Below are 22,975 nucleotides of genomic sequence, written 5' to 3' on the forward strand. Positions count from 1 at the left end.
AGCGGATGAATGTCCATGTCAGCAGAGGATTGTCCCTCTGTGAGCGAATGAATGTCCATGTGAGCGGATGAATGTCCATGTGAGCGAGTGAATGTCCATGTGAGCGGATGAATGTCCCTCTGTGAGCGAATGAATGTCCATGTGAACGGATGAATGTCCCTCTGTGAGCGAATGAATGTCCATGTGAGCGAGTGAATGTCCATGTGAGCGGATGAATGTCCCTCTGTGAGCGAATGAATGTCCATGTGAACGGATGAATGTCCCTCTGTGAGCGGATGAATGTCCATGTCAGCAGAGGATTGTCCCTCTGTGAGCGGATGAATGTCCATGTGAACGGAGGATTGTCCTTCTGTGATTGGATGAATGTCTACAGCTGTGAGAGGGGACATGTCCTCACAAGACAACACCTGACAGAGACACGTGTCTCTATGTTTTAAAAGCATTACAAAGACGTTCTATTTGCATGAGAATTCTTTTTTTGGCTCCAGGAGCTCGACATGAATTCGCGACCTTTCAATAAGTTCATGACCTTGAGCGATCGCGTTGAAGCTTTTATCTCAACGACTCTCGCTCTCTGTTCACGTCACGTCACGTCGCACCTGTCGCAACGTCTCACATTTCGTCGCAGCTCCTTCGGGACAAAGAGGTTTGTTTGAGAGAAAGTTTTTTATAAAAAAGGTATTTCTTTTTTTAAAAGAAGCTGGTGTGATTAGATTGGAAAGGTCACGCAGGGGACGTCACGTACTGATCACTTCAATGTGTGTCAATGGGTCAATATGTGTGTGTGTATATGTGTGTGTGTGCGTGCTCGCTCCGAAATACCAACTTGACATTTGAAAAAGTGATTTCTGAATACGAACGTGTCCTCCACACTGTTACATTGAATCCACACGTTGCGCTGTGAACGTTTGGTCGTCTTTGAAGCTCGTCAACGTGAAATCTGAGAAGGAGATTTGATTCATAAAGTCATAAAGTAAGAATCTCAACCTGACTTTTGTTAACATCTAATCCGGGGTCAAGCTCCAATATGCGGAATCCTACACTTCCCATAATGCAACTCGGCGACACGTCTTCACCGCTCCCTCCCTGGTGGAACAATTCAGATATATTAGTAGATAGTTCATTTTATATTTAGAACCCCACGTTGTGTTCTGGCCCTTCATCCTCACAACATGATGAGTTTGGTGCACTTTCATACGTATGACGTCATACGTATGATGTAATCAAACGGGAATAAAAAGAGAAAAATGTATTTCTATAAATGCTCCTGCTGCTCTATGAGGTCGTCACACACGGCTCTGTGGGTCGAGCACTGCTTACATAACTGAGTGTGAGTAGTGCACATAAAAATAAAAAAAATCAATGGAGGGAGGAGAAATAAATGGACAAAAGGCGGCCCGGCTCAATAAAAATAATTTATTTACAGCAGCATGAATCATAAATTAACGCAGCATTGGCAAAAGCATCATTGGAGTCGACGGCTTGCATAAAGTGGTGTGAACGTCAGGACTTTTGCATAAAAACACCCGCGAGACATCGAACACGAGCCCCCGGGGCGGCCAGGGTGAAATAAAAGCACCGCCACCGGTGACCTTTGACCTCTGGGGAGGAACCTCCTGCACTCTGCTGGGGAATGACATCAATCATAATAATCCTAATAATAATAAAGTATCCTTCTAAAAAGGAGAAATCATTCACATTCACTGATTTGTCTCATTTAAAGATGAAAAAGAACCTGTTGCACTCTGGCGCCTCCTGGTGGTGAAACACAGAAGTGAGCTGGACATTTCCTTAATTAGGAAATACAATCCAACAAATTCAATATTAATCAGCTCTGTGAAGCCATTCCAGTGTTTAGTTCTTACATCCCTTCTGTTTAGTCTCAAACATTCAAACTGTTTAACCCCATGTGACATGTTGAAGTGTCCCTGATTATAATGAAATGTAAGTCGCTTTGGATAAAAGCGTCAGCTGAATGACACGTGAAGTGAATTATGGGAGGTGCACATCTGTGATAACCTGATAACTGCTCAGCTCCTCCCCGACATTATTATTACATATTGGGAAATGTAATTACTGTAATTAGTATTATTGTAACTTCAGCTTGTGCTCATCAAGGGAAAAGAAATCTAAAGCCAGGTAGTGGGGGGGTCGAGGGGGGGGGGGGGGTTACAGTGACAGTATGACGACTTAAACAGACCTAAGGCATTTTGCGTCCCCTTCAGCATCTTAAGGTACTTCAATTTATATAAATATATACGTCTAGTACTCCGTGACGTACTGTATCGAAAGCTGAAAGAGACAAAAGATAAAAACAAACAACTTATAAGAAGAAAAAAGAACAGAATCCACTTTGAAGTCAGTTCTTTCCACACGGTTACAGCGAGGAGCCACATGCACCATTCACCATGCTGTTTGTGCCCCCCCCCCTCACAGGAAGCTCTCTGAATCCTCCGCGCTGCACCTTTAACAGATTCCCCCTGCAGACAGAACGGCTCCTCAGTCGCTTCACTTCTTAAAAGCACCTTTTAATGAAGCTTTGTTTTTTGGGTTCAGAGGCAGAAATCCTCTGATTGGTCTCACGAGGCGGAGAAGAAGACTTAAAACTTCCGAATCACACGTTTAACGATGTTCCTTTTAATGCGATACGTGGGATTTATTTGTTCTCTTTACTGGGATACTTGGACAGCAGTGGTCACAAAATGTAAATCAACAAAACATATAAAGTAATTAAGCTTAAAGAGCTGCAGCATTAATCTGATGAACAAATCGATAATAATAATAATGATTTTACCTTGGTACTTTAGGTATATCTTGATAAATATTTTTATCAAATCTAGAGCAACTATTGAGTGACTTTTATTAAGAAAGCCAAATTAAATGACCCTCTCTGTCATTGCCTTTCGTTTTTTAAGCTCCGCCCACTGAGGTTTCATTCAACCAATCAAATATTTCCGCTCCCAGTCGTTGGAATAAAACTCAGACATAGAGGAATCTAAGTATGTACACAATCTACACACACCTTCATTCAAAGAGTCATCAAACAGGGAAACAGGTCCCTTGTAACTACAGCACTTGAAATATATTAATTTTAAAAATGACATCAGAATGTACCGTTGAGAGATTTTCTTAAACATAAAGATATTCTTGATTATTTTCGCTTTGTACAAAGAATCTCTAAAAACTTCTTCAAAACTATAAATACCTGTAAAATATTTCATCCCAAACGTTCTCATTTGACGTTTCCAGTCAGGTTTCCAAAATGGAACCGTAAAAGATGAAATCCAGGAGGTTTCATTTCTCCAGTGTTTTGGATTCACACAGACACACACGGTTGTGTAGCCTTCACGCACACACACACACACACACACACACGGTGGTCTCCTCGCTGCTCTCACAGCCGGGGTCAGCAGAAATTCTGTCAAAGCGACAAAAGAGAAACGCATTATTCCCACAATCCACTGGGAACGAAACCGAAGCTGCGTCGTGATGAGCTTCCCCCGACGTGTGTGAAGTGGGAGAAGATCTTTTAACCTACAGAACTGGCTTCGCCCTCTTGCGTCATCATGTCCATCCCCGCCAGCTGGTCCAGGATCAGGCCGCCGTCCCTCCCCTGCGTCACAACAAAGGACCACAGCATGAACTTTTCCCTTTGCTGAAAAACTAATATTTTTTACTGTACTTATTTATATTCCTTTCCCGTACAGATTTACTTTTTTCAGTGTTTTTTGGCCCAACATATATCATCCTTTTTCAAAAATGTTTTTTATAGAATATTTGTTAACATTTTATTCCATGACATTTTTCGCGACCCAACATTTTTTTTTTTTGTGAACTCTTCAAATTGTTTTCGGATTTTATTTGAGCTATTCTATGGAAGCCCATTTCCGCCACAAACAAAAAAAAGAAGGGTTAGAAAGTCTAAATTATGACTTAAGAAAGTCGAAATTATGACTTAAGAAAGTCGAAATTATGACTTAAAAAGTCGAAATTATGACTTAAGATATGCGCATGCGCAGCTTCCGTGACGCGGTCACAACGTCGCTGGTTTTGCAATGTATACGCTATCCTTTGTGATGTTGATTCATACACGGAAATTAATACTGTTAGTAATCAGGGATGTGTTTTCTGTATTCCTCAAAGGGGGATGACGTTACAGCAACATCAACATAGCTACTGGTTTTTGAACCTACTGGTTTGGCTACGCGTGCGTGTTTGTTTTGCCCCGACAGGCAGGTGTTGTCTGCCTCGGTCACCTGATCTGTCACACATTCGCAAACATATTGCTGAAAATGTTCAAAATGCATCCCATATCCAATGCAGCGATTACGATTGTATAAGTGAGCACTACATCACTGCCACGTATAAAGAAATACAGAACATACAAGAACATACATTTATTAAAAGATCGCCGCAACCTGGATTCGACCCATGCAGTCGAGCAAAGCAGAAACACTTTATAAGACAGCGGCGCTACGCCGTCGGTCAACCGAGCTGTCCGGTGCGGCTGCTGATTTCAATACGTCTTATTAAGTTGCACATCGTCAGTGGCAAGAAAACCTTTTGGTTCAGGGTGAGCCAAGACAACTGGTTTGGTGGGCGTATCATGGAACACATGCAAACATGTGTATCGATACTTTTTTCGCGAGGCTGCAGCCTGGAACCACCGAAACATTTGGACATAAGAGGATTTTATGTTCAGACGGTCATACAGTGACGTGCATCACAGACATTTAAGAAAGTAATTCAAGAAAATATATATTAATGAAAGATCGCCACAACCTGGATTCGAACCATGTCGAGCAAAATAACAACATATCCAGGACGGATGCCTTACGCCATCGGCTACTGGAGCTTAGAGGCTGTTTTTTGTACTTGTCAAATAATTGCACATAGTCAGTGGCTAGAAAAACGTTTGACCTTTGGAAGCTGCGCATGCGCATATCTTAAGTCATAATTTTGACTTTTTAAGTCATAATTTCGACTTTCTTAAGTCATAATTTCGATTCAGCATTTTCTGACCCAAAATATTTCAACTTAAAAAAAAACAACATTTTTGACCTAATATCTTTTGACTTTTTAATAAACCTTTTGCAATGTCAAATTTTTGGACTTTTCTTTTTCAAAACATTTTTCTAGATATTTTTTTTTTTTAATTCAACCTAATCTTGACTTTTTTTAAAAACATTTGAGATAATATGCTTTTTTTTCAAAACATATTTTGCCGTTAATTTTGACCAAACATATTTCAACTTTTTTTTTTTAACATTTTGGACCAAATATCTATTGACTTTTTTTAAAACATTTTTTTATTCAACATTGTTGGACTTTCTTTTTTCGAAACATTTTTCTAGGTAATACAGTGTTTGACTTTTTTAGACTTTTCTTTCTAAAAATATTTGACCTAATACTTTTTGACTTACTTTTTTTAAAATGTGAACTCTTCAAATTATTTTTGTATTTTATTGGAACTATTCAGCATTATCTGACCCAATATATTTCAACTTAAAAAAAAAAAACATTTTTGACCTAATATCCTTTGACTTTTTAATAAACCTTTTTCGATGTCAAATTTTTGGACTTTTCTTTTTCAAACCATTTTTCTAGATAAGTGTTTTTTTTGAAAAAAATTCAACCTAATCTTTACTTTTTTTAAAACATTTGAGATAATATACTTTTTTTCCAAAACATATTTTGCCCTTAATTTTGACCCAACGAATTTCAACTTTTTTAAAAAAACATTTTGGACCAAATATCTTTTGACTTTTTAAAAACATTTTTTATTCAACATTTTTGGACTTTCTTTATTCAAACAAAATTTTCTAGGTAATACAGTGTTTGACTTTTTTTTCTAAAAATATTTGACCTAATACTTTTTGACTTACTTTTTTTAAAATGTGAACTCTTCAAATTATTTTTGTATTTTATTGGAACTATTCAGCATTATCTGACCCAATATATTTCAACTTAAAAAAAAAAAACATTTTTGACCTAATATCCTTTGACTTTTTAATAAACCTTTTTCGATGTCAAATTTTTGGACTTTTCTTTTTCAAACCATTTTTCTAGATAAGTGTTTTTTTTGAAAAAAATTCAACCTAATCTTTACTTTTTTTTAAAACATTTGAGATAATATACTTTTTTTCCAAAACATATTTTGCCCTTAATTTTGACCCAACGAATTTCAACTTTTTTAAAAAAACATTTTGGACCAAATATCTTTTGACTTTTTAAAAACATTTTTTATTCAACATTTTTGGACTTTCTTTATTCAAACAAAATTTTCTAGGTAATACAGTGTTTGACTTTTTTTTCTAAAAATATTTGACCTAATACTTTTTGACTTACTTTTTTTAAAATGTGAACTCTTCAAATTATTTTTGTATTTTATTGGAACTATTCAGCATTATCTGACCCAATATATTTCAACTTAAAAAAAAAAAACATTTTTGACCTAATATCCTTTGACTTTTTAATAAACCTTTTTCGATGTCAAATTTTTGGACTTTTCTTTTTTAAACCATTTTTCTAGATAAGTGTTTTTTTGAAAAAAATTCAACCTAATCTTTACTTTTTTTTAAAACATTTGAGATAATATACTTTTTTTCCAAAACATATTTTGCCCTTAATTTTGACCCAACGAATTTCAACTTTTTTTAAAAAACATTTGGGACCAAATATCTTTTGACTTTTTAAAAACATTTTTTATTCAACATTTTTGGACTTTCTTTATTCAAACAAAATTTTCTAGGTAATACAGTGTTTGACTTTTTTTTCTAAAAATATTTGACCTAATACTTTTTGACTTACTTTTTTTAAAATGTGAACTCTTCAAATTATTTTTGTATTTTATTGGAGCTATTCAGCATTTTCTCACCCAATATATTTTAACTTAAAAAAACAAACATTTTTGACCTAATATCTTTTGACTTTTTTAAAACATTTTTTTATTCAACATTTTTGGACTTTCTTTTTTTCGAAACATTTTTCTAGATAATACAGTGTTTGACTTTTTTAGACTATTCGTTGTAAAAAAAAATTGACTTAATACTTTTTGACTGAGGTCCTCCCCCCCCCCCCCCCCCCCACCCACCTGCTCTGTGCTCATCTGTCCCGACATGTGGCTCAAGCTGTTGACCATGACTCCCAGGTTCACGCTGTTGTTGTTGTTGTACATCCCTCCATTGGCCTGTGTGGAGTACTGAGACTGGGCCTGTTGGGGGAACCCGCTGGAAGGAGGAGAACCGGGTCAGAGACGCACACCAAAGAGCAGGAGAAACATGGCGGTGGAGATGAGGTGCCGTCACCTGTTGACGTTGGCGGGTTGGGGCCAGCCGCCGCTCCCCTGGTAGGCCGGCGCCGCCCTCAGGTTGGGGCCCTGGGTCTGCGCTTGGCCCTGGTTCTGCTGCAGAATGGGGCCCTGACCTGGACCCATCCTGGGGGACAGCAGGGGGCTCTGAGGGCTCGCGGAGCCGCACGGGAAACCCGCCGCCGGGTCCTGGTGCATCTGCTGCTGCTGGCTCATCCCTGCAGATCGAAGAGGACGACACGGCCATCAGCAGCATGGAGCGGTCTGACCGGGGGGGGGCTAAGCAGGCACCCATGTCAACCTCACAGCCTCACGTTTACCTGCTGCTTCACTAGATCCTTCACACTATCCAGGATTATTATGACTCACACGGACAGAGCACGGATTGATGAGCAACCCGACGAAAAGAAGCTCTTTGTCGAACCGTTTGTAAAAAACCCTTAGAACCCTTTTCTATCCAATCAGCTGCAGAGAGGACCGCCTCATCCAATCAGCTGCAGAGAGGACCGCCTCATCCAATCAGCTGCAGAGAGGACCGCCTCATCCAATCAGCTGCAGAGAGGACCGCCTCATCCAATCAGCTGCAGAGAGGACTGCCTCATCCAATCGGCTGCAGAGAGGACAGAACTTACACGAGTGCACCTGAGTGCCGGGGTCATGTACCTGAGCTGCTGAACTGGTAGGCGCCGTGCTGCAAGGGGGGGCTCATCACCCCGTACTGCCCGCCCACACTTCCCATCAGGTGATGGCCGGGGGAGAGGGGGGAGGAGAAGGGGCTGGAGGAGCCGGGGTGAGGGGGCGGAGGAGGGGAGGGCAGGCCGGTACCGTAGCTGGAGCCCGGGTAGGGGAACTGCTGCGGGTTGCCCTGCGGTAACCGCGGGTTGGTGCCGCCCATGGGCATCAGCGTGGGGGCGGAGCCCCCGCTGGGCGCGTTGATGCCCTGTGTGCGTATCATCATGGCGCGCTGCTGGTGCACGTGCTGCTGCTGGCGTTGGCGGAGATGGTTGCTGAGGTACTCGCGCTGACGCTGGGCCAGCATCTGAGCGTTGAGGGTTCCCTGCAGGGAGGAAAAGAGGGAGGAGCTATTTAAGCCAATCAAGTTCTTTCTTTCATATATATATATATATATATATTTATAGACTGACCTGGTTTGGTATGTTAGCCCTTAGAGGTAGATTCATATTGGACACTCCACTCATCTGGTTCACCATCGGGTGGCGGTTCTACAGGGGAGGGAGGGGAGGGAGATCAGCATCAATTTATACAGAAGCTGTTTCTCCTGAAGTCTCCACCAGGGGGCAGTCTAAACACAGTGAGAAGGCAGTTCCTTCTGGTGTATTATTACATACACTCACCGGCCACTTTATTAGGTACCCCATGCTAGTAACGGGTTGGACCCCCTTTTGCCTTCAGAACTGCCTCAATTCTTCGTGGCATAGATTCAACAAGGTGCTGGAAGCATTCCTCAGGGAGTTTGGTCCATATTGACATGATGGCATCACACAGTTGCCGCAGATTTGTCGGCTGCACATCCATGATGCGAATCTCCCGTTCCACCACATCCCAAAGATGCTCTATTGGATTGAGATCTGGTGATTGTGGAGGCCATTTGAGTACAGCGAACTCATTGTCATGTTCAAGAAACCAGTCTGAGATGATTCCAGCTTTATGACATGGCGCATTATCCTGCTGAAAGTAGCCATCAGAAGTTGGGTACATTGTGGTCATAAAGGGATGGACATGGTCAGCAACAATACTCAGGTAGGCTGTGGCGTTGCAACGATGCTCAATTGGTACCAAGGGGCCCAAAGAGTGCCAAGAAAATATTCCCCACACCATGACACCACCACCACCAGCCTGAACCGTTGATACAAGGCAGGATGGATCCATGCTTTCATGTTGTAGACGCCAAATTCTGACCCTACCATCCGAATGTCGCAGCAGAAATCGAGACTCATCAGACCAGGCAACGTTTTTCCAATCTTCTATTGTCCAATTTCGATGAGCTTGTGCAAATTGTAGCCTCAGTTTCCTGTTCTTAGCTGAAAGGAGTGGCACCCAGTGTGGTCTTCTGCTGCTGTAGCCCATCTGCCTCAAAGTTGGACGTACTGTGCGTTCAGAGATGCTCTTATGCCCACCTTGGTTGTAACGGATGGTTATTTGAGTCACTGTTGCCCTTCTATCAGCTCGAACCAGTCTGGCCATTCTCCTCTGACCTCTGGCATCAACAAGGCATTTCCGCCCACAGAACTGCCGCTCACTGGATGTTTTTTCTTTTTCGGACCATTCTCTGTAAACCCTAGAGATGGTTGTGCGTGAAAATCCCAGTAGATTAGCAGTTTCTGAAATACTCAGACCAGCCCTTCTGGCACCAACAATCATGCCACGTTCAAAGTCACTCAAATCACCTTTCTTCCCCATACTGATGCTCGCTTTGAACTGCAGGAGATTGTCTTGACAATGTCTACATGCCTAAATGCACTGAGTTGCCGCCATGTGATTGGCTGCTTAGAAATTAAGTGTTAACGAGCAGTTGGACAGGTGTACCTAATAAAGTGGCCGGTGAGTGTATATTACAATCAACCCCGTTAAGATGAACTGTTGATAATTGAGGGATTCCTTGGAACATGTGACAATGAAACATGTGACAATGAAACATGTGACAATGACATGAACAGATAAAGTTTAAGAACCTTTATGGAGAATCACAAAGAGGAACATTATGGGAAATGGGGTCAGTCACAAAGGGTGCAGTCTGTGCATGCAATCATATTTATGAGTGAGCGAGTGAGTGAGTGAGTCACATGTCACGCGTGTCTCAGCAGCGGGTTGCTGACGGAGCAGAAAGCTGCAGCACATTTGTTCTAAAGAAGGAAACCCGTTCTTTAAGGGAACGTACCAGCTGGGCCTGGAGCCGGTGCTGCAGCTGCAGCCTCAGGTTGTTGGGCTGAGGCGGCCCCCCTGGACCGGGGCCCCCCGGCCGGGTCCCAACCGGCCTGGGCCCCGCGCCCCCCGCCATCCTCATCATGGGGGGGTAGCCGCCGGGCGCCATCCTCTGGGGCCCCATGTGGCTGCTCACAGACGGGCCGTGGAAGCCGCCGTCGGGGGGCGCCGACCCGTAACCCGGGGGGGCGCCGTAGTGTTGACTGTACAGAAAATGCTTCATGGAGGCCGCCGGGTCCGAGGAGCCGAGGTACTGGTCCTGGTCCGGCACGGGGCCCTGCTGGGTGGGGGAGGGGAATCAGTTGGTGAAGTGTAAAAATACATATACATTTTATTCTGGCGAGGACGGCCTCTCATTGGCTCCCGGCCTCACCTGACCAGCCAGAGTCGGGATGCCCAGCATCTTGTCGATCTCCTCCAGACCCTCGTAGTCCTTCAACACCGAGCACAGCTGGCGCAGCAGGGCGCCCTCGTCCGGGGGGCCCTCGGGCCCCTGGCCGCAGCACCGCATCCCGTCCTCCTGGGGGGCGCCGTACGCCGGCCTGGGAGGACGGCATCTCAAACGTTATGGTCACGTCACGCCCCCCCCCCCCACACACACGCACGCACACGGAGCCGAGCGCCGGGTCGAAATGCTGCAGCACCTGCTGTGGTTCCCGTAGTGGTCCACGGACATCATGCGGTGGGTCCAGGGCGCGGTCTGATTGGGCGGAGCCTGTTGCTGAGCGTAGGCGGCGGCGTTTGACATCTCCATCTCGGACCCTGGAAGGGAAACATGGGGGGGTCAGCTTTGAAGGGAGTCGGCTCGCGGCTTTCGTTTCCCCGCCTCCTCACCGCTGCTCATCATCTGCACGCCGGCCGCGCCTCTGGACCCGGGGGGGCCTCTGCTGTGCACGTTGGGGGCCATCCGACTCGGCCCCACCCCTTGGCCCATCATTGGCCCCCCGCCGGGCCCCATGGGCCCCTGGGGACCCCAGCCCTGCTGCATGGATCCTCGCATACTCAGCATGCCTGTTTGGGTAAGGACAGATTTTCATTATGATACGGAACCATAAAACAAATGGGCGGAGCATCAATGAACACATGACCCCTCCTGACCTGCGTTGGCCATCCCGGCCTGGTTGGCCATGCCAGCGTTGTTTCCCATCATGCCTTGCTGCATTAAGGAGTAGGGCCCGTTGTTCCTGTGCTGGGGGGGGAACGGCCTGCTGCCGTTGGGGCCCACGCCGCCGTCCAGGGAGGCCATCCTCACCGGAGCAGGGCCTCGACCCGGCTGGCCCGGCCTGGCGCTGTTAAAGCCTGCGATGAGGAACACGAAAAAAACATAATCAGTTCATTCTGTTCACCTGCTCGTCACACTCACCTGTCCCCCCTACTCACTCACTCACACCCCGGGTGACGTACCTGCGGCGCCGCTGGGAGGAAAGGCTCTGTGATGGTTGGGGGGGCTTCCGCCGCCGTCCGTCATCTGCAGGATGTCGCTGATGATGCTCTGTTTGTCCACGGCGGAGGACGCCGGCCGGCCAGCGAACAGCTGCTGCTGGGCGCCGCTCTGCAGGTCCTCCAGCAGGTCCTCCAGCTCGATGGCCTGAGAGCAGCACATGGGGGGGGGGCGGTGGAGGGGGGGGGGGCTTATTCAGGACTTCAATCACACGTTAAAGGTTTCAGTTGCTTCTACTATAACTATTTATGTAAGTTAGTCTTTGTTCTGTTTGTTTCATAAGACTGAAACTCCCCTCAGTATTACAGTGTAATTCAACCCAACACACACACACACACACACACACACACACACACGCACACACACACACACACACAGTGTGAGAGTTTCCTGCGGCTGTTTGGCTGATGAATAGAGGAGGAGCTAAAAATAAACTGGCACCGGCACTAATGAGGTCATGTGTGATGTACAGTAAGACACAGTCATTGCTCTGTGCAACACACACACACACACACACACACACACACACACACACTTTTCACTAAGTTTTTGGTGAATAGGTCAAAGAACCATTCAGAAATACTGATATCTGTAATCAAAGAGCAGTTAAACAAAGTTTCCAAAAGTTTCAGTAGTTTTTTTAGAGCTGCCACTCGATCTCTCTCCACCCGGGTGAATAATAAAGGACGCTTGTTCTCCCGAGACAAATCCATCTGTCCTCTGAATGGCTGCCCCCCCCCCCACACGCGTGTAAAAACACTCCCAACAGACTTTTCCACACACACACACACACACACACACGCTTTGTCTCACGTCCGCCTGGTGGACTGAGACAGCGGCGAATGTCACTGACCTGCGCGGCTGCGTCGAAGTCGCCCCCCTGCGGCTCCGCCTTGACGGCGGGCAGTGGGGGGGGGGCGTCGCCGGGCTCCGTCTTGACGGCTTTGTCCGGGACGCCGTTGTCGTCCCTGTCCAGCAGATAGCGCAGCAGCGCGTTGTCCTTCTTCTTGGGGCTCCCCGGCTCCTGCTTCACGAAGAGCTCGCCCAGGGCGGCCATGTTGTCCCCCGAGGACGACTCGGGACCCGCGGCGTCCTTCCCGGTGGCCTCCGCCGTCAGCTTGGCCAACTCCACGGGCGAGGCGCCGTTCTGCAGCAGCTTGTGGAGGATCTTGTTCTTCTCCTTGAGCGAGGTGGGGTGGCCGTCGTGCCCCGAGGCGCCGCCGCCGCCGCCCCCCCCCGGCTGGTCCTTGCAGGTCTGCTCGTCCCCCGGCGATGGGGACGGGCAGGGGTCGGGGGACTCCGACTTCGTGGTGAGGAGCTGCAGCAGCTTGGTGTGGCCCTTTGTGTTCAGAAGGCAATTGGGGGCGTCGCCCATTTCCCCGGCGCCACCCGTCTCCTGATCGCCGTCCCGGTTCGGGGACACCGGGCCCGGCTGCTGCGCAAAGGTTCCCAACAGGTCGGCCTCCAGGCTGGAGTTGTTGTCTCCGTCGGGCCCCTCGGGGACTCCCCGGGGGACCCTGTGGCCCTGGCTGAGGGCCTGCAGAGCGCTCAGCGAGCTGAACGCGTGGCTGGTTCCCGCGCTGCTGCACACGGACGTGGGCGAGTGGAGTCCGGCTGCGGGAGAGAAAGGGCCGGAGGCGTGCTGCATGCGGGGGCTGTTGCAGCCGCTGCTGCTGCTGGCCGCCATGCCGGGGCTGTGGCGATGGCGAGGCGAGAGCATGGCGCTCAGGGCCCCCGATGTGACGCTGGGGCTCCCTTGGGCCGAGGGGCTGGCCAGCCTGAGCGCCTGGGGTGTGGGCGCCCGACCCGAGACGCTCACGAAACCGTGGTGCGTGCTGCCGGTGACGCTGGCCTCGGGGGAAGGGGAGGGGCCGCTCGCGCCGGTCGGTGTCATCGGCTTGGCCGGACTCTGAGCGCCCGGCATGTCTGCGCTCGCGTTCTCCCTGTGAGCAAGACAAAACAGGTGGACCAATCAGACCTGCATGTTGTCTCAAAGCTGCATTCTGTGCAGTGACCAGCAGGGGGCGACTCCTCTGCTCCCATAGACGTCTATGAGGAAATGACTCTTATTCTCTCTTGATTTATTCCCCCAGTAAACATTGTAAACACGAGTTTATGGTCTCATTCTGTAAATCCAAGTCTTCTTCAATACAACATGGCGTTTATGGTCCTTTTGAGGCAAATAGACCACACACCCGGGGATGCTTTAGGGCGGGGCTTACTGTGATTGACAGAGCCTTACATGGAATTATTGAGTTTGTAATAAGTAACGTCAGGAGGTTTTTCATTCGCTTGGGATTGGGTAGAAACCCCCCCCCCCCCACTCAAGTTGTGTGACTCATACAGTAGAGAAGAGAGCAGGACGGGCTTCTCACACACGTGTGAAAGTTAAAAAAAAAGAAAGTAGGTTGCCATTGATGCCCCAAAGCAACCGGGTAACAGCTGTGGCATTGTTTCCGGAAGGCTGTCCTTCCCCCAGGAGGGGGGGAGGGGGAGGGGGACAGGGTGTGGGGGGGCTTCTGTGTGCCGGACTGACTGGTAGTTCTTCTGTCAGCTTGTTTCTATACGTAAGGCGGCGGTTGTGAAGAAGAGGCTCTTTGTCCCCGATGCGCTTTGTCCAAATCAAGAGAGGAAACGCCGAGAGGGGACAACGTGACGTAATGATCTAAATGACACGTCACGTGATGACAACAGGCCGATATGTGTTCATGTGTTCATGTAGGAACAGACCTCTGCAGGATGTGCAGGGACATGTAGAGCTGCGGTTCGCTGGTGGCCGGCGAGCGGATCAGTTTGCTCTTGGTGTGAGCCGACACCGCCGTGCCGTCGGCCAGGGAGAACCTGTACAGGGGGCTGAGAGCCTGGCCGCTCCTCAACACTGCAGAGACGAGTGGGGGGGGGGGGGGGGTCCACACTTTAACACAGTAAGATGTACTCATTCAAGAATGTACAGGTGCAACGAGCAAACAGCTGATCATAGACGCAGTGAGAAGTTGAATGTTCTTGAGGGGGGGGGGGGGCTCAAACCCGTCCCACTCACCGTCCTGCTGGTGCTTCTTAGCGAAGGACATCTCCCCTTCATTCTGCAGGTGAAACCTCTTGATGCAGCGCCGCACCAGGTCCTCCCAGCCCGGCTTCATGGAGGCCCGCAGCTGACTGGTGTCCAGCGACGTGATCTTACCTGTAGGGGGGGGGGGGAAGAGGGTGTTCACCCGTCGTTAGGCGCTGCTGGAGCTGGTGGCAGGGTGGAGCCTCCCAGGTCGCGGCCCTACCTTGAAGGTCCTGGCGCGTGGTGAAGCTCTCGTAGGCGGGCATCACGGGCCTCTCTCTGACGGGGGCCCTTCTCGCCACGCAGATCAGACACGACTGGAAATCTGCAGGGTTTGGAACAAGCATCCCTCACTCAGACCTTTCTCCAGCGTGATGGGACCAACATGGGAGACTAAGGGGGGGGGGGGGGGTGCAGCGGGTTCAATCCCTCGACCACATGGAGGCGTTGGAACACTGACACCTCGATCCCAATCAAACTCAGGCTGAGCCTCAATCTGTCCAGCAGACCACCCCCCCCCCCCTCCTCCTTGTCAGGGGGGAGATTAGCACCATATCTGGTTGTCAGACATCTAAAATTAGCGTGCTGGGCGGACTCTATTTTTTTTTGGTGCGATAAGATGAGATGGGAAGCTGACAAAGTGCCACGTGCTAATTAAGAAAAGCAGAGAGGAGAAGTGATGGAAGGAGGACAGGACACCAGAGACTTAGAGGGGGGGGGGGGAGAAAATGACAGGAAGTGGAGATGGGAGGACGCGGAAAGGAGAGAAAAAAGGCCGTTTGAGCGACTTGGAATCGCATCCAAACATGAATGTGTACCAACTGAAGCTAACTGGACGATTAGGTTTCCTCTGAGATGCACATCCTTCGTGATGATGTCATCCATCCGGGCAGTACTTTAAACCTCTCTGTCGCTCCTTGTGCTTTGAATTCTTGCTAATGTGGTACACAGAAACCCACGTCCTGTGCAGTTCACTCGGTTCTACATCATAATCAGTATAATTAGTACACAGCCTGGGAAGCAGATGGGGCGATAACAAAAGAGCGAGAGAGAGAAAATAAGCAACAGGACGAGTAAAGAGGAGAAGAAGAATCCACATGACGGAGAAAGAGAGACATTGAGTTGAAAAAGAAAGCAGGAAGCCGTATTTAAATAAATACGAGAGACGGACCTTCGGCCTCCTCCCGGATGGACTTGGGCTCCGACACGGCGAAGCACTGCATGGTCTCGTACTGGTGCTGGTCCGAGGCCCGCGGGTCCACCAGCATGCGGCAGGTGAAGGTGTGGCTGCTCCTGTTGGACGAGTCGCCGCCGCGATGACTGACTGCAGGAGAAAAAGACATTGAAAAAAAGAGGGGGGGGGGTCAATTTAATTAAAAATAACTAAACAAGACGGAGGGAGACAGGAAGTGTCTTCATGCGTGGCGCCGGAGAGTGAGAGGGCGCCGTACCCCCCCGATCAGCTGACCGGGTTGTTGTTTGCGTGGGTCGGTGGGCGGAGCCTGGAGGCCGCCCCCCCCCCCCCCCCCCCCCCCCACGCGGTTCTCACCGAGGCTCTTGGGCAGCAGGTTCTTGGAGAACTCGGCGTGGTCCCCTTTGTGCAGCACGTTGTACACGCTGGTGCTCATCAGCTCCTCCTGCTGGCAGCGCAGGTACTGGCTGACGTTCTCCGAGACGAACACGATGCTGCCCTCCATGTTGACCACGAAGAAGAAGCCGTCCAGGGCCTGGGGGGGGGGGGAAGACAGAGGAGGTAAAAGGAAAGCCGAGGGGAGATTAAGTGTTAATTAAAGTCAGTCTGAACCCTCAACCCAAAGCTAATTAGAATAGATTAATAGAAATGAACGTGGAATTATCTGCTGTAAATACATTAAACACAACTCAAACTTTCCCCGTCACGTTTTATTTCTAGAGGTATATTCTTATGTTTGCCACCACGGGACCCAACAGAACAGGCAGCAGCACGCAGCATGGCATCAGGATACGGCCTGTGATTGGTCCTTGAGCCAACGCGTCCACTGCAGCCTCCTGGTCTGAGATAAATAGAGTAGAATGGCTCGTGGACAGCAGGAGATGCATCTCCAAGCAGACACCTCGGCCAGCGCACTGGATGCTGAAAGCTATTTATAGTCTGTGTGTGTGTGTGTGTGTGTGTTCAGCCCCTACTTCGCTAATCTGGCTTTTCAGCGAGGTATTTATACCTCATGCATGGGTCGCATGCTGTACGTCACCACACACACACACACACACACACACACACACACACACACACGTGGGCCTGGTGACACTCTTCCGTGTCCCTGTGGTCTTTGGACTGACACTTGGCTGAACCCACCTCCAGCATCATGGGCCCGAGGGCGTCCTTATCGATGACCCCTGGTCCTGAGGAGGAGACGTCGGCTTTCTGCACCTCCTCAGCATCAGCCACTGGAGCTTTTTCTGAAGAAAAAAATAACAGACTTGAGAAGATGGAGGTTTAAACGGTTGAAATGTTTGGGGTTTAAATGAAATTGAATCTCTCTGTAGGAAGAGAATATAAAGTGCAAGTAAAACACAAAAAGAGGCCATGAGCTATTAGTGTCTCAAACTTTTTCACTAATTAAAAAGGGAATCCACTCATGTGACGAAGCACCGTCAGACCCAGAGGTTTGAGTGGCAGGTTTGGCACACACACACACACACACAAGAGGCCGGTTTGTACCACCGGACCGTTAAGCCTCCCGTGGCCCCATCAGGCCACATAGCTGACATTCCTGTTGTGGGACCTCACACCCCGTCACTGCAGCGCCAGCAGCAGCCCCCGGCAGGGTGGGGGCCTGCAGCATCAATGAATGCGATGGACGCAGCGGCGCCGTGGACCCTTGATGTGGCAGATTTGGGCCTCTATGTTCACAGCTGCAACGGCTTCATAACAAGGGAGACGGAGGCTCACTCTTTACTTTGTACCCTCGTGCATCCCAGAGACGCATCGAAGGCCGCGGGTCGCGAGGGCGTTGTCATGGCGATGTCACCCCGTCGGCTTGTGCGCCAACGCCTTCGAGGTGCAAAGTAAGGACGCCGTTAAAAAAGGGGCCCTGGTATTGACCCGTCAATCACAGAAGCCCCGCCCACGCACACACACACACACACACACACACTGAAGTCGAAACACAAGGACGCAGAGCACCGTTGGAAATGGTCGGTGTGCGTTTGTGACCTTTCTGCTGCACAAACAGAAAGCCGCTGATGCTTTTCATCTATTATTTATCTCGTTGCCGCTGGCTCGGCTCGCATCGCCGCCGTTACTCCGCTGGGACGCGGGTTCGCCGCCGACTCGCTTTCTGCGCCGCGTCCGTGGCGAGGGGCACAGCTGTGTGACTTGTGCGTCATCTGCGCCAGCGCGTGTGCTTATTCAGCTGTTGTTTTCAGACGCAAACACGCGGACACCAACTGGCTGACCGCTGGGACACAGGGGGGGGGGCGATGGAGAGACGGGAGGAAATGTGATGAGGAAAGGAGAGAAGGAAAATGCATGAGGAAAAGAGGAGATGTAAGGAAAGGAGACGTCAAAGGTGATGTGAGATGGTTACAGGAAAAGGAAAGAGGAAGGAACTGGAAAGGAAAGGACACGGATGGTTGATGAGGGACCAAAAATGGACCGGGGAAGGACAAGAAGTGAGGGGAGAAAACTACAGGAATACAGAAAAAGAAAGAGAGGAAAGCTTGATGGAGAAAGGAAAGGAAAAGTCATATCAAGGAGGATAAAGATACCAGAAGAGAGAAGAAAAAGACCCGAGGAAAGAAGATGACAAGAGAACAGGAAAGACCAAAGATGGAAAAGGAAGACAGGAAAGGAGCAATATTGATGAGGACGGATCAATGAGAAAGAGGACAGAGGAGAGACTCTGCTTCCATAGACCCCCCCGAGGCCTCCTCACCCTGCTCCTTGATCTGGCGGATCTGCTTCACCGTCTCCTGGAGGATGGCGCACTTGTCCGGCTTGACGTTCAGGTCGTCCATGTCGTTGATGTTGGCGAAGATCAGCTCGGCGAGCTCCTCGATGTACTTGTTCTCCTGCTCCCGGTTCCTCCGCTCGGTGCTCCTCTTGGGGCTGTGAGGGGGGGGGGGGGGGGGGGTGGGGATGAGGTCAATTAGCCCCCTCTTTGTTTTTCTATAGAACTTCATGCGTCAAGCTGAAAAACAAACAGGTTATATAAGCCCAATGTATTAGTGCTCCAGCAGTCCTCACCTGGGCCCCAGCAGGAGGTCCGACGGGCCGTCCTTCCTCTTCAGAGACTCTGCCCCTCTGGGGGGCTCCGGGGTGTTCCCCCCCCCGCTACTCATCTTCAGCAAATATCAGCACCTGCAGGGGGAGGATGTGATGAGTCGGTCACTGTTTGCTACTCATCGCCGCGCTAAGAAAAAAGAGGAGGAACTGTGAACGTCTCCTCTTTGCCGATGATGCGCCCGCGGGCCGATGTGTGTGGGGGGGGGGGGGGGGCGGCCCGGTGGGAAACCAGCCGGTGAAGATAATTACCCTGAGTCAGAAACAGCTAATTCACCGATTGTTCCTCCACAAACATTGGTGCCAGTTGGGAGGCGTTTCTCTCCTCAGGAACATCGCAGGAGGAGAAGTGCGGCCAGGTGGAAAAAACCCAGTCGCACCATATGGTCGCTGTACCGGCCCGCGGGAGGAGGCCGCTGTCAGCTGATAGGAGGCGAGTGGGGAAAAGTAAAGACAACAACCTTTGGACGCGTCCCCCCCCCCCCCCCGAGGGACACCGCAGCGATGGTTGTCTTCCACTCCGCATGTTGGTTTTAGCTTCCGGTTCATCCGGTTCTTTGTCAATCAATCAATTTGCACAGTTGTTTGTGTTGATGACGAGTACGTCGAACTTTTCAACCCCCCCCCCCCCCTCATCAAGTAACCCGAGTTGCACATGTTGGTTTAACTGGTATGTAAATTGGTGTATTTTGGGCTGCAGGTTGGGCAGTCTGCAGTCCTCATGGTAACAAGTGGTGCCAGAGGCCAAGAATTTAGCTGCCAATATCTGAAAATGGTTGCTAACGGCAACCTGGCAACCTGTCCAGCTGATCCCGCGATTGGCTGAGAGCGTTCGGAGGTTCGGGGGAAATTGTTCAATAATACATTTTCTTTCCATCAAATCCCTTTTTCACAGAAGGTTACACGCTAAAGAAGAAGACTCAAAACGTAACAATGAGACAAATAAGACAACACAACAAAAAGTGAATCATATTGATATTGATCTGGGGTCAGTTTGAATTGGTAGATCGACGTTTAGAAGAAGGCCGATGATCCTCTAACGAGATCCCAAAGTGAAACAGCACAGCTCACACGGGGATGGGGGAGAGGCTGGTCCTTTAAGGCCGCTCGTCACCTGACTGTTACATAACAACCGCTCTGTGGGGCTGACACCCAGCAGATGAAGGCGGGAGGGGGGAGGAAAAACAACAGGGAGGGAGAGAGAGAGAGAGAAACAATGGATCCAAAGAGGTCAAGTGGAAGGGAAACGTAAAGAAGGAGAGGAAAGAATGAGATGAACACGTAGAGGCATCGGGTCGGGAAGAGCGAAGTGTGCATTAAGCCAAGAGGGTTTGGATGGGGGAGGGAGGGAGGAGGGGGGAGAGAAAAATGGGAAGGATAATAAGTCCCGAGGAAGACGGCCTAATTACAGTAGGGGAGGACTTTAATGTTCATGGCTGTCCTCAGTCTGCTGTTAGCCAGGCTAGCAGCGTTAGCATAGTTAGCTAACCACTTTGGTTCACGAGGAAACAAATGACCATATATTGAAGATTAAAGAAAAAAAATGAATCCTCTGATTCAACCGCTGCTCAACATTTATTATTTCAGGGAAAAACCCCAAAGATGTGTTGGAAGACCGGCTGATGGATCGTATGGAGTTCGGACTAAAAGCAGGAGAACAAATAATCTCCTCAGAACTGGATTTAACAGAAAAAGTTCAGAAACATTGAACCAGACACACGAGATGACGTCATGATGGGGAGGCCAACTGGGTGACCTCACAAGCCTGGGTGAATGTCTGAGTCCGTCTCTCACTCACACACACACACACACACACACACACACACGATGAACAACAGCGATGTGGCCTGTTCAGCACTAATGTGATCAGAGAGCTCCACAAAGTGCAGCCATTTAAAAACAATTTGAGACGGGGCCACAGGGTCCAACCGGCCATTCAGGACAACCAGGCGGGATCGATGGGGCCGACTCTGGTTTCCAATAGCAACCGTCGGTAATCAGTTTTTATGGGTTGGGGGGGGGGGGGGGGGGGACACGTCAACAGGTGTGTTTTTTGTTTTAAGGAATAATGACATCATAGATGAAAGGTGCATAAGTCCATATGTACAATACTCAGTAACGTTGGGTAGGAAAAGGACGTCATGCAGGGTTCTGTCCTCCGATCATTAGCTTACAAACATTCAAAAGAGGCTCCGTATCAGACTAACTGCCTTTCAGCAACACATCTCTCTCTCTCTAGCTTCCTGGTATGCTACAGGTAACAAAAGCACTGGGGGGGGGTGTCGTATTACAGCCAGGGGGGGGGGGTATGGAAATAAAGGTGTAGGAGTAAGTGGGAGTTTGATGAGTGGCACACAGAGCGCCGGGTGGAAGGAGGACGCAGAGCGGCGTGAAGGAAGAGAAGCTTGTTGTCACAGAGGCCAAGCGCTACGAGACCCTTAACAGCAGCCGCTGACCTTTGACCTGTGTGTATGACGAGGGTCTGCTGCGCTCGGGCCTGGTTCTGCTCCTCCAGAGCATCTCCTCAGCCTTCATGTTACCTCTGTGTGTCGAGCCTTTGGATTCCAATAATTCAAACATCCAGACCATAAAAGAGTTTCTAACGCGAGCAGAGTAATCCCAAAACACGGCATTCCTGTCTGACGTCATCAGTTGACTTCTAGGTCAAGTCTTCCCTAATTAGCATATTGCCGTTTGGTGAGGTCACAGCGACCTTTTGACCGGATTCCAATCAGTGGAATCCGAATGGACCTGAAGACATTCCAGCGAGGCATCACAACGCGACGCCAGGAGCACCAAAGAGCCCGGAGATCCGCGTCGTCACGACAACCAGGCGCTCATCACCGCCTCCACCTGCCGGCCCGCGTTTTGTCTTATTTTTGATCAAACTGCCAGAATGGAGCGCAAACGCCCACCCTCACCCCACCCTCACCCCACCCGTCCCTACACTCAACGTTTTAATGATGCTTGTCTTTTTTTTTAAATCTCGAGGTTAATTCCGTCAGGAGGCACAGTGTTACGGCCCCATGCGTGTAACCACAGCACATTCCATCACATGGCGTTTAGCGGACGCTTTTATCAAAGCGACTTACAATAAGTGCATTTAAACCCTGAGGAAACAGAAACAAGAAAGTGCCATTTCAGCAAATAAGCCGATGTACAACTTGTTATAGATAAGATCCATTATAAGTCCAGTTTAAGGTCTACAGTGTGTTAGTGTTTAGTGTCAAGATGTGAAGGCTCTCTGTGGTTCTGATGTCATCACAGAGCTCCTTCCACCATTTAGGAGCAGGACAGCAAAGAGTGGAGATCTAGTCCAGTGAGGGAGGAACAAGCAGCTTGATGTTGGGATGGAGGCTTTCACCAGGTCCTGGATGGAGACTGGACCCCATCCATCCACAGCATGCTACGTGGGCACCAGTGCTTTGAGCTGGATGCGGGCAGCCACTGGTAACCAGTGAGGGGCGCGTTCGATGCGTTCGATGGGGTCACGTGATGACGCCGTTCACTACGGAGTCGGCCACAGGGAGCAGGACGAGAGGAGCCGCGATTCAGAAGAACCAGACAGAGACTCACTGAGCTTCATGTCAGAAGAACGATCGATCATGGGCCGCAATCAATAACACCCAACGAGCCGGCCTGGATGCTAACTCGATTAAGAGCACACACACACACACACACTTCCCCATGTGTGCACATCGAGGCCAGCACTCTATTCTGTGAGAGACAGAGAGAGACACAGAGACAGAGCCCCTGACCCCCCCCCCACCATGAAGTGGTGAAGCTTCTCCGATGAGGGGGGGAGGGGGGGTTCAGCTTTTTACTTTTATATTTTATAACAGCATAAGCTCACTGCTGAAGTGGACCGGTTTAAGAACTGAAACCTACGTTTACACTTCATTTGTTTGCTGATATTTAGCAAATTAAACTTTACTCCCAAACCACCTGATACACACACACACACACACA

The 22,975-nt window shown here is 49.2% G+C and overlaps 1 protein-coding gene across 4 annotated transcripts in view; it reads right to left on the reverse strand.

Annotated features, from left to right (window-relative positions):
- Positions 1 to 1,401: 1,401 nt before the first annotated feature.
- The window catches only part of LOC119209677 (nuclear receptor coactivator 2-like), a 30,463-nt gene continuing 8,889 nt past the window's right edge, over positions 1,402 to 22,975 (reverse strand). For 2 of the 4 annotated variants that reach the window (XM_037459152.2, XM_037459151.2), the window contains exons 2-22: positions 18,971 to 19,084; positions 18,660 to 18,832; positions 17,078 to 17,181; positions 16,292 to 16,469; positions 15,914 to 16,066; positions 14,966 to 15,067; positions 14,734 to 14,874; positions 14,424 to 14,571; positions 12,547 to 13,636; positions 11,657 to 11,840; positions 11,351 to 11,551; positions 11,087 to 11,263; positions 10,897 to 11,014; positions 10,626 to 10,794; positions 10,209 to 10,532; positions 8,455 to 8,532; positions 7,973 to 8,366; positions 7,308 to 7,527; positions 7,094 to 7,229; positions 3,539 to 3,613; positions 1,402 to 3,418 (exon numbers count right to left, since the gene is read on the reverse strand). In XM_037459152.2, coding sequence (XP_037315049.2) covers positions 3,407 to 3,418; positions 3,539 to 3,613; positions 7,094 to 7,229; positions 7,308 to 7,527; positions 7,973 to 8,366; positions 8,455 to 8,532; positions 10,209 to 10,532; positions 10,626 to 10,794; positions 10,897 to 11,014; positions 11,087 to 11,263; positions 11,351 to 11,551; positions 11,657 to 11,840; positions 12,547 to 13,636; positions 14,424 to 14,571; positions 14,734 to 14,874; positions 14,966 to 15,067; positions 15,914 to 16,066; positions 16,292 to 16,469; positions 17,078 to 17,181; positions 18,660 to 18,832; positions 18,971 to 19,065 — 4,272 coding nt within the window. In that variant the 5' untranslated portion in view covers positions 19,066 to 19,084 and the 3' untranslated portion in view covers positions 1,402 to 3,406. The remainder of the gene's footprint in view (positions 3,419 to 3,538; positions 3,614 to 7,093; positions 7,230 to 7,307; positions 7,528 to 7,972; positions 8,367 to 8,454; positions 8,533 to 10,208; positions 10,533 to 10,625; positions 10,795 to 10,896; positions 11,015 to 11,086; positions 11,264 to 11,350; positions 11,552 to 11,656; positions 11,841 to 12,546; positions 13,637 to 14,423; positions 14,572 to 14,733; positions 14,875 to 14,965; positions 15,068 to 15,913; positions 16,067 to 16,291; positions 16,470 to 17,077; positions 17,182 to 18,659; positions 18,833 to 18,970; positions 19,085 to 22,975) is intronic. The other 2 variants (XM_037459154.2, XM_037459153.2) reach the window with 2 other exon arrangements.

Source organism: Pungitius pungitius, chromosome 15, assembly GCF_949316345.1.
Source record: "Pungitius pungitius chromosome 15, fPunPun2.1, whole genome shotgun sequence".
Taxonomy (NCBI): Eukaryota; Metazoa; Chordata; class Actinopteri; order Perciformes; family Gasterosteidae; genus Pungitius; species Pungitius pungitius.